The 14,863-nt window shown below is 45.7% G+C and overlaps 1 protein-coding gene across 2 annotated transcripts in view; it reads right to left on the reverse strand.

Moving 5' to 3' along the window:
- Positions 1-14,863, reverse strand: part of KDM1B (lysine (K)-specific demethylase 1B) — a 74,583-nt gene that overhangs the window by 5,059 nt on the left and 54,661 nt on the right. Inside the window, exons 15-21 of one of the 2 annotated variants that reach the window (XM_011967575.1) lie at positions 12,947-13,074; positions 11,068-11,199; positions 10,406-10,480; positions 6,354-6,470; positions 5,193-5,318; positions 3,529-3,651; positions 1,102-1,254 (exon numbers count right to left, since the gene is read on the reverse strand). In XM_011967575.1, the coding sequence (XP_011822965.1) occupies positions 1,102-1,254; positions 3,529-3,651; positions 5,193-5,318; positions 6,354-6,470; positions 10,406-10,480; positions 11,068-11,199; positions 12,947-13,074 (854 nt within the window). The remainder of the gene's footprint in view (positions 1-1,101; positions 1,255-3,528; positions 3,652-5,192; positions 5,319-6,353; positions 6,471-10,405; positions 10,481-11,067; positions 11,200-12,946; positions 13,075-14,863) is intronic. The other variant, XM_011967576.1, reaches the window with a different exon arrangement.

Consider the following 14,863-nt stretch of genomic DNA (forward strand, 5'->3'; position numbering starts at 1 on the left):
GTCCCAGCTACTCAGGAGGCTGAGGCAGGAGAATGGCGTGAACTCAGGAGGCAGAGCTTGTAGTGAGCCAAGATTGCACCGGCCTAGGTGACAGAGCAAGACTCTGTCTCAATAAAATAAAATAGAGAGACCCAGGAGGACGCTCTGCAGTCATCTCAGAGGTCAACCAGTGTGGACCAGAGCAGAGGGAAGAGGACTCAGGAAGGGGACATTTCAGGGACTGGAGCTAGCAGGCCAGCTCAGACAGTGTCAACTGTAAATGAGAGACAAACGCAGGGTATGGGAGACATGGGGAGAGGTACAAAGGAATGAAGCTAATGACCAAAGGAGCCATTATAACTGCCAAGAAAACAGAAAACTGTGTAAGAAGGTATCAATGGACACCTCCTTGGCTCGGCAGTAAACATCATTTACACAGCCACGTAAATAAATACTGACCCCAATTTAATGAAAAGTGTGAAATAACCATGTTGAGCAAATGGTGCAGACACTGAACAGGCTAAGTCTTTAACCCAATAGGGAGGCAGTCAATAATGTCTGTGTAATGTTAAATCAGAAGATGACTCATAGGCCGGGCATGGTGGCTCACACCTATAATCCTAACACTGGGAGGCTGAGGTGGGAGGGCTGCTTAAGGCCACGGGTTTGAGGCCAGCCTGGGCAACACCACAGACCCCGTCTCTACAAAAAATTTTTTTAAAAAACTAGCCAGGCTTGGTGGCACATGCCTGCAGTCCCAGCTACTTGGGAGGCTGAGGTGGGAGTGTCGCCTGGGAGTTTGGGGCTGCAGTGAGCTGGGATGGCACCACTGCACTCCAGTCCGAGCCACAGAGCGAGACCCTGTCTCAAAAAAAACGAAAAAGAAAAAGAGATGCAATATAAAGACTTTCAAAATATGAAGTGAAGTCCAGAAGGAATAGCTGGAAGGTTAAAAACGGCTGCCTCTGGGAGCAAGAAGAGGACGGTGAGAAGGCTTCTGCTGTCTGTGGTCATAAGACTTTTGACAGTATTTGAATTGGTTTTTGAACTCTGGGCAGATATCATTTGAGATGAAAAAGAAATCAAAATACAAGTACTTGGGTTTGGAATCAAGATCCATACCTCACCAGCAAAAAAGATGGTTCCCTGAATGTCTTCGGCAATGATATCGTAGGCCTCCCCACTTCCACCTGTCTTCACAAAACTGTATGCCATCTGGATCCATGGGTCTGTGCTCCACCGGGTGACAAAATACTTTGTGGGATCTGGGACCTCCTGTGTCCAATAGAAAGGAATGATGAAGTAGAATCAAGAAGGGACGTAGACATGGTGCAACCCAACTCGTACATTTTGCCCCCTGCCCATTCCTGTATCATTCTGAAACAGTTCTCAAGATGTTCCTCCTGCTGCCTTTAAATCTACCCAGGCCGGTATCTGCATATTATCCTCTCTCTCCTGCCCCCCCCCCCCCACACACACTTCCCTCACTTCTATACCTCCTCCTTCTGCCCGGGACACACACTCGCTCTACTGGGGCCTATCACCCATGGCTAAGAGTTTGGGCCTTCCCTTTTCCATCGGGTGGCAGCAGAAAGGAGTCTCTGGCCCAAGAAGAAAAGGGAAAGGTGGAGTCTCAGGATCACAGGCTGGAATTCTCAACAGGGTTCTCCACAAAACAGTGATACCAGGGTATGTTTCACATTCACTCAATGTAAAATACAGCAGTCCCCTCTTCTCTGCCAGGAATATGTTCCGTGACCCGCAGTGGATGCCTGAAACCATGGACAGGACCGATACTATACATACTATGTTTTTTCCTATTCATACGTATGATAGTGTTTCATTTATACATTAGGTACCGAGATTAATGACAATAATAATAGAACAATTATAACGCTATACTGAAATAAAAGGTATGTGAACATGGCTCTGATAACAGATGACCCTTGAGTGACTAAAGGGCAGGCAACATCTACAGTGTGGAGGTACTGGACACGCTCTTCAGAACGGTGCATGACTGAAAACTTAGGAATCTATTTCTGGAATTTTCCATCAAATATTTTCAGACCTTGGTTTACCACAGTAACTGAAACCACGAAAGCAAAGCCTCGAGTAAGAGAGAATGACTGTAATTTGTCAACTGGCCTCCAACAAGCATCACCATGAATAATATTTCTATAGAAACGGTATGCTAAGTTCCAAACAACTAATGTAAGAAACAAACTTTTGAACAAAAACTCCAACCAAGGGATTGCATCACTAGATAGATCCTCTCATATAAATTAGCAACAAGGCCGGCCACACAGTGGCTCAGAGCGCCTGTAATCCCAGCACTTTGGGAGGCCGAGGTAGGCCGATCACTTGAGGTCAGGAGTTCGAGACCAGTCAGGCAAACATGGTGAAACCCTGTCTCTACTAAAAATACTGAAAATACAAAATAAAACATACAAAAATTAGCCGGGTGTGGTGGAGCACGCCCGTAATCCCAGCCTACTCGGGAGGCTGAGGCAGGAGAATCGCTTGAACCCAGGAGGCGGAGGTTTGCCGTGAGCCAAAATTGTGCCACTGCAATCCAGCCGGGGTGAAAGAGACTCCGTCTCAAAAATAAATAAATTAAAATGAAATAAAATAAGCAACATATCTGAATGCCCTTTTCTCTTTATGTAACTTTTGAGTCATTTCACTTCTATTTCTGCTCCTTTATTTGAAAAAGACATAGGCCATGGCCATTTACAAATCTCCAGAGATGGTGAGATTTAGTACACTGGCAAACAAAGTATCCTGAGCTCCTTGGAGAAAAGAGACTATCTGCATGTGTGGGATATTTAAAAAAGCTGGACAAGGCTCCTCTGAAAAGGAAAGCTGTAGTCAAAGCTTGTAGGGCTTCAGTAAATATAGAATTCATGTAGAAAATACTGAGCCTTTTATATCCTTACCAAAAAAAAAAAAAAAGGAAGTGTGTATGATGTGAGAAGAAAAAAAGGAAGACAATTGTGTAAAAAAGGGCACAGGGCACTGTTACAGGCAGAATCACGTTCCCCTCAAATTCCTACGTGGACACCCTGACCCTCAGAATGTGACTGTATTTCGTGACAGGGTCTCCAACGGGTAATTACTTTAAAGTGAGGTCGCCAGGGTGAGCCTTAATCTAATCTGATTGGTGTCCTCATAAGAAGAGGAGATGAGGACACAGACACACACAGAGGGAAGCCCATGTGAGGACACAGGGAGAAGATGGCATCTACCAGCCAAGTAGAGAGGACCTAGGAGAAACCAACCCTGCCGACACCTTGATCTCAGGCTTCCAGCCTCCAGAACTGTGAGGAATGTTTCTGTTGTCTAAGGCAGCCAGTCTGTGGTGCTCTGTGATGACAGCCCTCAAGACTAATCTCAGTGCTGAGGTGGGCAGTGGGACTGTGAAAGAAAGAAGACTGTGGCCTCTGCCTTCCTTCCCATGATTCTCAGTGACGCTGGCTGCCTGGGCTTCCACATCCACTCTGGATAGCAAGCATGGCTTGCCCCTTTCAGGGAGGGCTTTCTCTCTCTCACCTGCTCCTTGAACAGCTCCCGGAGCGTGGCCATGCACTGCTGCAGCACCTGTTTGTCGTCCAGCGTCCTCACGGACGCGACAGCCTCCCCAGCAATCACAGACATCAGCACGCTGTGCTTCTTCTGGAGACATGAAAGGGAAAAAAGCAGAAAGTCTCTGAGTGCTCAGCTCCCACAGATAAGGGCCTCACTTTTTTTTTTTTTTAATCGAGACAAGAGTTTTGCTATGTCACCAGGCTGGAGTGCAATGGCGCAATCTTGTCTCACTGCAACCTCTGCCTCCTGGGTTCAAGTGATTCTCCTGCCTCAGCCTCCCGAGTAGCTGGGATTACAGGCATCCGCCACCATGCCCGACTAATTTTTGTATTTTCAGTAGAGACAGGGTTTTACCATGTTGGCCAGGCTGGTCTCAAACCCCTGACCTCAGGTATCTGCCCCCCTCGGCCTCCCAAAGTGCTGGGATTACAGGCATGAGCCACTGTGCCCGGCCAAGAGCCCTACTCTCACGAGTTAAATTTCACTATTTCTGGCTGCCCCTTATCCTCATGTCACTCGCCAGTCCATTTTCCTCGCAAACACACATTATTTATCCATCTATTCATTATTCATCCATCTATTGCTTCCTGCTGGGGGGAAAAAAAAAACACTAAGAAATGTAAATAGCAAATTTAGGGTTCCCTTGGCTGTTCACTGATTAAAGCTTGCTTCAGAAGAAGTAGAAAGAGATGGAGAAGGAAAATCTCCAGATAAAACAATGAAAAAAAAAGAACCCTCAAATGGTAAAGAAAATCTGCCCTCAGCTCCTATGTGAAACCTTTTAAGACAAAGTTTCTTGAAACTGAAAGTCAGAAACAGCTCTGATTCTTTTGCGTGGCAGCGCCATGACAGCAGGGAAAGTGACCACCACCATCCAGCTCTGGGTATGCCATTCTCCTCTCTCCTTCCTCCCTCAGCTCTCACATCTGTTGACACTCACACCCTCCCTCACCAATCATACACCCCTTCCCAGTTCCCTAGAGGGCCCTAACAGAGGAAGTTCCAAGCACCACTCATTTTCTCTGCTGTCTCCAACTTCACCTAAGAGGAACTCCCCTAGAGCCTGAAATGACAGTTTCCACAAGCATCCAATTCATGTCCCAGGGAGCAACATGAGGACTTCAAGAAGACAAGACATGGCCGGGTGCGGTGGCTCACGCCTGTAATCCCAGCACTTTGGGAGGCCAAGGCTGGCAGGTCACGAGGTCAGAAGACCATCCTGACCAACATGGTGAAACCTGATCTCTACTCAAAATACAAAAATTAGCTGGGTGTGGTGGTGGGCACCTGTAATCCCAGCTACTCGGGAGGCTGAGCCAGAAGAAAGGCTTGAACCCAGGAGTGGGGGGGTTACAGTGAGCCGAGATTGTGCATTCCACTGCACTCCAGCCTGGTGACAGAGGAAGACTGTCTCAAAAAAAAAAAAAAAAAAAAAAAAAGCCATAGCAAATACTGGGGCTCCTTTCCTATAGGAAAATGTCCAGTCCAAGTGTCCTCCCAGAATATAAACATAGACTAAGGGTCTCCACAATGTTCGTTAGTTCCTGAGTTTGACAGGTGAGTAATTATCACATCAAGTTCTAAACTTTAAGACGGAAATTCAAACCACAGTTCACGAATGCTTTTACCTGGGGATCCATGTCATAGAACACAGCAAAAAGCCCTCGCTTGCTGGCACTGGGAGGAACGTGACCAAAAAAGTCAGCCCCTTGAACTTTACTGTCCCAAAATCTATATGGAAATTGTAAGGCAATCTGCAAAGTGAGCAAAAGAAAGATGGTTAGGTGTTTGTCGTCACAAAACCACACGCAATCTGTCAGCAGCGAGCTGTAGCTCTACTCTCACACACACGCTGCCCGAAAGAACAAACCGAAGCACCGCTCTTTCCATTTTCCTCACCTCCTTTTCTCCTTGTGAACTCCTTGCTTTTTTCTTTTCTTTTTTGGGGGGGGAGGTGGTTTGAGACGGAGTTTTGCTATTGTTGCCCAGGTGGGAGTGCAATGGAGCAATCTTGGCTCACTGCAGCCTCCACCTTCCGGGTTCAAGTGATTCTCCTGCCTTAGCATCCCAAGTAGCTGGGATTACAGGCGCACACCTCCACGCCCAGCTAATTTTGTATTTTTAGTAGAGACAAGATTTCACCATGTTGGTCAGGATGGTCTCTAACTCCTGACTTCAGGTGATCCACCCTCCTCGGCCTCCCAAAGTGCTGGGATTACAGGCGTGAGCCACCGCGCCCAGCCCACCTCCTTGCTTTTGATGCCACTCAGTTCCATTCCCATGGATAATGGAACTCACTGGCAACCTACAAGCTAGTCTGAAGACGCCCAGCATTCCTAAGACTCACTCCTGGGCATATGTCCCTAAGTTAAACTCTCACTACTCATAGGTCTGTCAGAATCTGCCGCAGCACTGACACATTCTGCTACAGGAGATATTAAAGGCAGGAGAAATAAACCACTGTCCTCACTGGGGCCAACGAGTGGAAAGCAGACAAGAAAGCAAGCAGAAGGGGGGAAAAAAAAGAGATAAAAGAATTGCTTATCCCAAATTCAAATTCTGAATAACAAGATTCTTTCTCCTAAAGTCAAAACCCACAGACCTCAGCCAGCTCTGCTCCTTTCGTTTTGATATTCTTTTGTGTTCTTCATCAACAATTACTCAAATGACAAGGAAATCTTTGAATTTTATTTGTATTCAGATAGTACCCCCTACTTCTCCATATCAGAAGTGAATATCTATCATCTGACATTAATCTCTTTCTGAGGATGAAGTCATTTAAAAGTCACCTTTTCAATGATGCCTGCGCCTAAGCTGTTGATAGCCTTCATCTTCTTCTCTGACAACGGTGGATTAAACTGAATGGCACCTTTCTGTAGTAAAGCCAGTGGTACAGTGACTAACACCTGTGGAAAATAATTAACAGTTAACACACAAAGAGCAACAGAACCTCACAGTACAACTACACCAGTATCAAAAACCCACGCTGTTATATTGGCAAGAACAGGGCTGCCATGTGCAACTGTGCAGGTTGTTCACTGCACAAGGGTGCCAGTGCCTGGCTAAGCAGAAGTGGCAACCACAGGGAAGAATCTGCAAAAAAATGTACTGATGGCGAATAATAATCTTGGATAAGAAGAGTCAGCAGAAGCCAGGTGCGGTGGTTCATGCCTGTAATCCCAGCACTTTGAGAGGCTGAGGTGGGCAGATCATCTGAGGTCAGAAGATCGAGACCAGCCTGGCCAACATGGTGAAACCCCATCTGTACAAAAATACAAAAATTAGCCAGGTGTGGTGGCAGGTGCCTGTAATCCCAGCTACTCGGGACGCTGAGGTGGGAGAATCTCTTGAACCCGGGAGGCAGAGGTTGCAGTGAGCCAAGATTGCACCACTACACTCCAGCCTGGGTGACAGAGTGGCCTGGGTGACACAGCGACACCGTCTCAAAAAAAAAAAAAAAAAAAAAAGCGTCAGCAGAACCCAACCCTGCAAAGCAGTACTTGGGGAGGAAAGAGCCCTAACTATGGAGTCAGGAGTGCTTTGTGCATCATTCCTGATACATTCTACTGTGTGGCCAAGCCTGCTACTCATCTCTGCCATCCCTCTATAAAATGAAGGTAGTATCTGCCCCACTAACCTCTGAGAATTAGGGTGATGCTTTAAAACTAATATTTACAAGATACATCAATATGTTTCATAAGTGGTAAAGCACATCACAAACATTAGGAATTGGATATTTCTGGCTCCAGACCCCATTACTGCTGCTACAATCAGGACGCCATTACTACTACTGCCAGCTCCAGAATCACGCCACCTACAGAACAATGTGCACCAGCAAAATGCATGCCTTACGGCCTCCTTCTTGACTTGTGGTTACTGACTAAACCCTGTCTTTCATGAACCCTGCTGCAGAAGAGCCAGACACCTCCACCATTGTGTGCTCTCCAACAGAGGCAGCAGAAGGGAAGCGAAAGTCAACCGACACCTTCTAAATCTCATGCGAGTGCATCGGATTGCCTGGGCTGGATGATGTTTAGAAACCTGCTGTAGGGAGTTGAGGAAGGGTGTGCATATTTACTTTCTGATATCTGCAGTACAGGGTGACACCCTAGGCTCAGACTGGAATGGAGTTGAAGACCAGCCACCTGATCTACCCGAGCCTTCAAAGATGTTGTATGTTGTATATTTGGCTTAACTCTCAATTCTAGGATCACAGGAAGCTCAGAGTTCTGTGATTTTGTCACTATTTTCTGCCACATGAAAATTTTATAAAGTATAAAATATGTTCTCTATCATCAAGAAGTTTATAATCTATTTATAGATAATTACCATGCAACCAAAAAAAAAAATCAGGCAAACCACAACAAAAAACCAATTACTATCCAATTAAATTATATATAAGAACTACAAGAAAATAAATAAAATCTAGATTTTTTTCCCTTTTTTTAAAGAGACAGGGTCTTGCTCTGTTGCCCCAGCTGGCGTACAATGGCATGATCACAGCTCAGAGCAGCCTCAAACTCCTGGGCTCAAGTGATCCTCTCGCCTCAGCTTCCTGGAGTACCTGGGACCACGGGTGTACACCACCACACCCATGGTGGTGATCTTTTTGTTTTGTAGAGACCAGGTCTCACCATGTTGCCCAGGCTGGTCTCAAACTCCTGGCCTCAAGCCATCTTCTCACCTCAGCATCCCAAAGTGCTGTGATTACAGGCGTGAGCCACCATGCCCAAAAATCTAGATGTTTTCTTAATGACAAAAGAGCACTGAAAAGCATAAGAACTTGAGTAGCCCAGGTGCAGTGGCTCACACCTATAATCCCAGCACTTTGGGAGGCCAAGGCGAGAGGACTGCTTAAGACCACGAGTTCAAGACCAGCCTGGACAACATAGGGAGACACTGTCTCTATTAAAAAAATTTTTTTTAATTAGCTGGGTGTGGTGGCATGTGCCTGTGGTCCCAGTTACACAGGAGGCTGAGGTGGGAGAACTACTCAAGCCCAGGAGTTTAAGGCTGCTGTGAGCTACAAACTGCACCACTGCACTTCAGCTTGGGCAACAGAGTAAGACCCTGTAGAAAAAAAAGAAAGATAAATCTTGGGTAAACAAATAGGCAAATGATATAAACACATCCTAGTAAGGAACTAAAGCGAGATGTGAATGGAAGCAGCCTAGACTGAGTGAGTTTGCCAGAGGTTCACTGGTCTATCACGTTAGGTTGAAAATTTTTCTCTTACAAGTTTAGGGAAACTTCCAATGCAAACTGTGATGTGTGCTAGCTACAATAAAAATATTTGTTTTAAACATCTCAAAGTGCTGCCTGAAGCTGTGCCCTAATTTCTCCAGAAGGCTGGAATACAAACACAGAAAGGCACAAGTACTGGCCAGGGTCAGCGAAGGAGGGGGGTCATAACCAGCTTGCTGTCCCGGACACCAAGAAGCAGAGCCACAGAACGGCAGAGGCTGAACTGTCGGATGACTTGCAATTTTAAAAGGTAGTATTTTTAAACACTGTTTACCACCAGGCAGAACCTATTAAGAGCTTACAGAGAAGGTCACTGCAGACAAGGTTCTTAACCACAGCTGTACACGGGAATCACTTGAGAAGCTTTAAAAGTACGACTAGCCGGGCATGGTGGTGCATGCCTGTAGTCCCAGCTACTCGAGGGAGGCTCAGGTGAGAGGATCCCTTGAGCCCAGGTGCTCGAGGCTACAGTGAGCTATGACTGTGCCATTGCACTCCAGCCTGGGCAACAGACCGAGACCCTGTCTCTGAAAAAAACAAAAAAGCAAGGCCAATTCAACAAGAATGTATCAGGGTGGGGCTTTGCAACCTTTCTTTGTAAGCACCTCCCAGGTGATTCTGAAGTGCAGCCCAGGGATTGCTGCCCAAAATCTCCTAGTTGTTTAATGGCAGGAGTAATGTTAGGACCCCCTGCCCCAACCCTAACTCATTCCCCTAGACCTGTCTTTCCCATGTGATGCGCACTCCTTTATTTCTGTATGAAAACCAAGGACTATGAAACAAGTTTTAGATAGCTGAAGTGTAGGAAGCATAGCGAGTCTCGGAACTAGTGATAGTTCATCAATTACATTTTTTCATAGTCACTTCAGATATAACTAAACTTAAATTTTCAAGGTTTACTAAATCCCTTCTAACCCAAGCAGGCACCTTTATTCTCCAGTACTATAAATCTCAGTGTGATTTCAGGTATTCAGTTCAGCAGCACCTTGTACTGTTCACCTACTAAAGCTGTTTACAAAAAACTTAAGCCATATAAAAGTACTTCTGACAGTTTCAAGATTTCAAGATGAAAATACAACTTTCTTGATCTGAAAAAGGACTCCGTGGTTAAAAACAAAATGTGGAGAGCACAAAATAAAAGTAAAACAGATTTCTTTAATGAAGTAAGATAGATTTCTTCAATGCAGGACTTCTCAGAGCCTTTAATATACTTCTATTTAACCCTATACAACTCCTATTTAACTCTAAAAGTAGAGTATCATATACAATACTTCCCAAAGTTACTTGGCCTTGCCAAACTTATTTGACCAAGGAATGTTTTTTCTTGTTCAACTCTCAGGACTAACGTGCTCTAGAACTCACCTCAAGGAATGCAATTCAGAATTCCATCTGCCATGCATCTATACAGTGTTAGAGCAATGAAGTCAGCTTTGCGTATCTACACACTATTAAGTGGAGATATATAACTTACCAGAAATCCAACAAGGCTCCAGGCAGATTCCCAAAGGCAAACTCCTTGATAAGAAAGATTTCTCCTTCCCTCCAAGCCCCTGGCAGCAAGGGTTTCTACCCACCCTTGTACTGCCCTAGCTCTTACCTTTTGTGCAGAATGCCCTGTGCCATCTGTAGTGGTAACCTGCACTTCATCTCCAGAATAATCAACACTCTGCACCTGCCCAAAAAGCAATTATGACAAAAAGTGAGGGATGGAACCACGGGATCCAGGATCCTTTCCGATTCTCATATTACATGAATTTACATCTCCAAGGCTAAGGGGAATCTTTTCCTGGCATTCAGAGATCTAAACAATTGTTATAGCTGAACTCAGGGAGTTAGGTCAGAATATACAAAATAAATACTGTGTCAGAATATAGAAAATAGTTATAATATGGTGTGAAGTGAAATACAGATAAGTTATCACCCCCATGATTACAATAGCACACAATACAAATGCACGGAGACAAAGATTTGGAGGGAAAATTTTAAAGTGAAAATAACTGCACTGGGTTAGGAAGGTTGTGAGCAATTTGAATAACTTCTTAATAGAAATGCACTGGGGCCACTACGGTTTCCAAGCAGCAGCAGCTGCCTCACTGACATGGATAATGCTAAACAGGCTACAAATGAGCCACAAAAGTACTTCCAGACCCTGGCTGAACACCAAAGCCAGCCCCATTCTCCTGCGTGAGCCGCATGCTCAGAACTTCACATCCTCCCCAAACAAGGCAGAGCCAGAGCCTCCCAGCAGTTGATACTCACTGGAGATTTGAGTCGAATGTCTAGCCCTTCTGCCAGTTTTTCAATTATCACCGAGTACCCGGGAGTTAGCAGAGTGTGGTCACCAGCAAACTGGGCAAAGAACTCATTGTGGTCCCAGGAGCGAGCAGATACCTGGGAAACAAGAGAGGTAGGGGACACGGCTGTGTAAATCCTTGCACCTGTGCCTGAGGGCCAATGCGAGGAGCTCCAGGTGGGAATAGTCACCAAGGCAGGAGGGCAGGAGATGGGCAGACCAGCCCAGGCAGAGACCACCATTGCGGGGAGGAAATCTTGATAATTTTATTGGAGGAAAGTTTATTTGAGAACAAAAGGTCTATATGACTTGGGCATGGGTACCACTCCTTGATAACAGCAGAAGCTGATTTTATGTATTGACAACTCTGGCAAAGTAGAATTCTATGAGGGTAAAACTGTATTTGATCAACATTTATAAATATGCTACCTGTCCTCAACATGGAAGCTCTACAGAGTAGAAACCCAGCACGATTTTGGAAAACAGCACGATTCCAATCACAATGCAAAACCAAGCAGAAATGGAGAGGTCCCAAAGGGGCCTCTGAACTCATCCGTGGAGTTCTATTCAAAATACAGAATACTGGAGTATTCAGTTCACAGTTGGTTAAATGAGTCAGGCAAGCTTAAATTGACTTTAACAAGGTAAACAGACCAGACTTGCAAGGATACTCTATGTTGGCTTCTTGAGAGCAGTGTTTTGTTTTAGACTCCAAGGTTCCACAGAAACGACACAAGGCCCTCTGCAGAGGTCAGGGAAAGGAGGGTAGTTAAAGGGACAAAATCCTGGTGCAGCGGCTCACGCCTGTAATCCCAGCATTTTGGGAGGCCGAGGCAGGAGGATCACTTGAAGCCAGGAGTTCAAGATCAGACTAGGGAACATAGCAAGACCCCATCTCCACAAAAAATAAGAACAAAATAAGAGACCCTGCTCTGATTCAGCCCCGTAGCCCTCCGTCCTTTGGAGTGATTGATTTCTTCTTTTTATCCCCAAGACAGGGTCTCACTCTAGCACCCAGGCAGGAGTGTGGCAGCACCATCACAGCTAACTGCAGCTCTAACCTCCTGGAATCAAGCAATCCCACCTCAGCCTCCCATGTAGCTGAGACTACAGGCACATGCCACCAAGCCTGGCTATTTTTTTTTTTTTTTTGTAGAGACAGAGTTTTGCCATGTTGTCCAAGTTGGTCTTAAACTCCCGGGCTCAACCAATCCACATGCCTTGGCCTCTCAAAGTGCTAGGATTACAGAGGTGAGCCACTGCATCCAGCCTCTTCCTTTGTTTTTATGTATTGAGCTTCTTTCACAAGCATTATCTGAAGAGGAGTTTCTCTTGCTTCAAAAAAAAAAAAAAAAAAGTTGAAAAAACAACCAAAACCACTATAGGGTTAATATGCTCAGAAGTCATGGTTTTCAAACTTTTAAGCAGAATCATTCTTTCCTGTTTATCCAAACCAGCGCAAATTCAATATTTTGACACACAAAACACATACACATACACACAAACAAGTACCCTCTCTTTTTTTTTTAATTTTTGAGACTCCAGGCTGGAGTGCAGTGGCATGATCTTGGCTCACTGCGACCTCCGCCTCCCGGGTTCAAGCAATTCCCCTGCCTCAGCCTCCCAAGTAGCTGGGACTACAGGCGTGCACCACCATGCCCAGCTAACTTTTTGTATTTTAGTAGAGACGGGGTTTCAGCATGTTGGCCAGGATGGTCTCGATCTCCTGACCTCATGATCCGCCCACCTCAGCCTCCCAAAGTGCTGGGATTACAGGCGTGAGCCACCGCGCCTGGCCTAAACCAAGTATTTTCAGAGCACACCTTTCACAAAACTCAACCGCACCTGGTGGAGGTTGCTGCCACAGGCATACTCCAGGTTACTGAGATGGAACTGAAGCACCTGTCCCTCCAGCTCGCTGAACTGGATACCAGATTCCTTAATAAACGCCTTGTAGATCTCTTCTATCTTTTCTGTAATGGGAATGGATCAAAGCAGAAAAAAAAACAGCTGTAATGAGATTCTCCAATTCCTTCTCCTTTGCTTTCAACCTCTGTCACCCAGCAACACCCAAAACTTCCAAAGTCTTTTCCCAAGTAAAGTCAGAGGGGAAAAGATCTCTTGACAAGGTCCATTTCTCTCAGGAAGAGAAAGTTTATCTTAACCAGCAACAAAAATATGTAAGTTCTATATCTTCAGAAACGTCTCAATTTTGCTTAGTTGAGAAACGGTTTCCTCTTTTGCTCAAGATACAGAAAAAGTGTCCCCACACATAGATGTACATGCACACACACAGAAGTTACCACTCTCTTTCTGGTCCTGCTGCCATCACCTTAAAGTCAATGCTTACAACATCTCACCTCAACTAAGAGACCTGTAACCTACTGGCTACAGTCTGTCCCAAATAAGAATATTCCATTATGGGCTCGTATGCTGTCAGCCCTCTGCCTCCATATCTACAACTACTGGCTGCCTATGTAACAAATTCCCCAACAACAGCCAGGCAAAGCTAGCACATATTTTAACCTCTCCAAAGGGAGCAGCTACTATCTGCCCACTCACAGGCTCTGCTGTGCTGCTTTGAATCTTTTTCCTGGTAAATTCCTACCCTGCAGGGTCTGAGACCTCCTACTCTCCTTCACAGAAATGCCTTCTCCCACCCAATCCCATCCATTCTTTATGATCCGGCATCAATGGGCCATGGCAAGCCTCCAGAATTTCTCCCTGTCATCAACTCCAGCCCTTGTCTGTCCCACTCAACCGGACCTTGTAACTGCATGGACACAGCCATGTGATATCATTATTGTCTTACATTCCTTTGCAGCAGGGCTGGAAGAGGGTTCTGGCTTCATGTCTGACTAATTCTCAGCATCTCAGTCCAGGTTACTTCCTTACAGCTGTTCCAGTGATGACAACCATCCAAAACATGCATCACAGACTCCAAGTGTCTTTTTCTGGTGTTTTTTTCTTTTTTGTTTTTTTTTTTTTTTTCCCCGAGACAGAGTCTCACTCTGTCACCCAGGCTGGAGTGCAGTGGCGCCATTCTGACTCACTGCAGCCTCAACTTCCTGGGCTCCACCAATCCTCCCACCTCAGCCTCCCAAGTAGCTGTGACCACAGGCAACTGCCACCATTCCCAGCTAGAGACGGGTTTCGCCATGTTGCCCAGGCTGGACTCAAACTCCTGAGCTCAAGAAATCCACCCACCTCAGCCTCCCAAAGTGCTGGGATTACAGGTGTGAGCCACCAGGCCTGGCCCCCAAGTTTATAGAGTGTCACACACTTGTCTGACTAGAAGCAGAACTGAGGTATCAGTTACTTCAAAAAAGTTTTTTAGAACAGCTCAAGGCTTTCATCAAAATGTTCAGTTCTTGCACTAGATTGTAACATGGGGAAACCCAAGAGACCTCTAGATTTGTGCCTCGCTTTGTCACTCCCAGACCCCTGGGCTCTGTGCCACTTTCTGTGACTTTTGTAGAAGTCCCATCCCTACTTCCTGATGTGCAGTTTCTACATTCCTGTTGGTTTTGTGGAGGGGGTGGGCGGGGAACCAAGATTGCTAGGATAGTACATAAAATTAAATATAAACAGACTGAGAGGCCGCAATGTGATTTTTTTTTTTTTTTTTTTTTTTGGAGACGGAGTTTCGCTTGTCATCCAGACTGAAGTGCAATGGGCCAATTTTGGCTCACTGCAACCTCTGCCTCCTAGGTACAAGCGATTCTCCTGCCTCAGCCTCCCAAGTACCTGGGATTACAGGCA

Source organism: Mandrillus leucophaeus, unplaced genomic scaffold (genome assembly GCF_000951045.1).
Source record: "Mandrillus leucophaeus isolate KB7577 unplaced genomic scaffold, Mleu.le_1.0 Scaffold800, whole genome shotgun sequence".
In the NCBI taxonomy this organism is placed as follows: Eukaryota; Metazoa; Chordata; class Mammalia; order Primates; family Cercopithecidae; genus Mandrillus; species Mandrillus leucophaeus.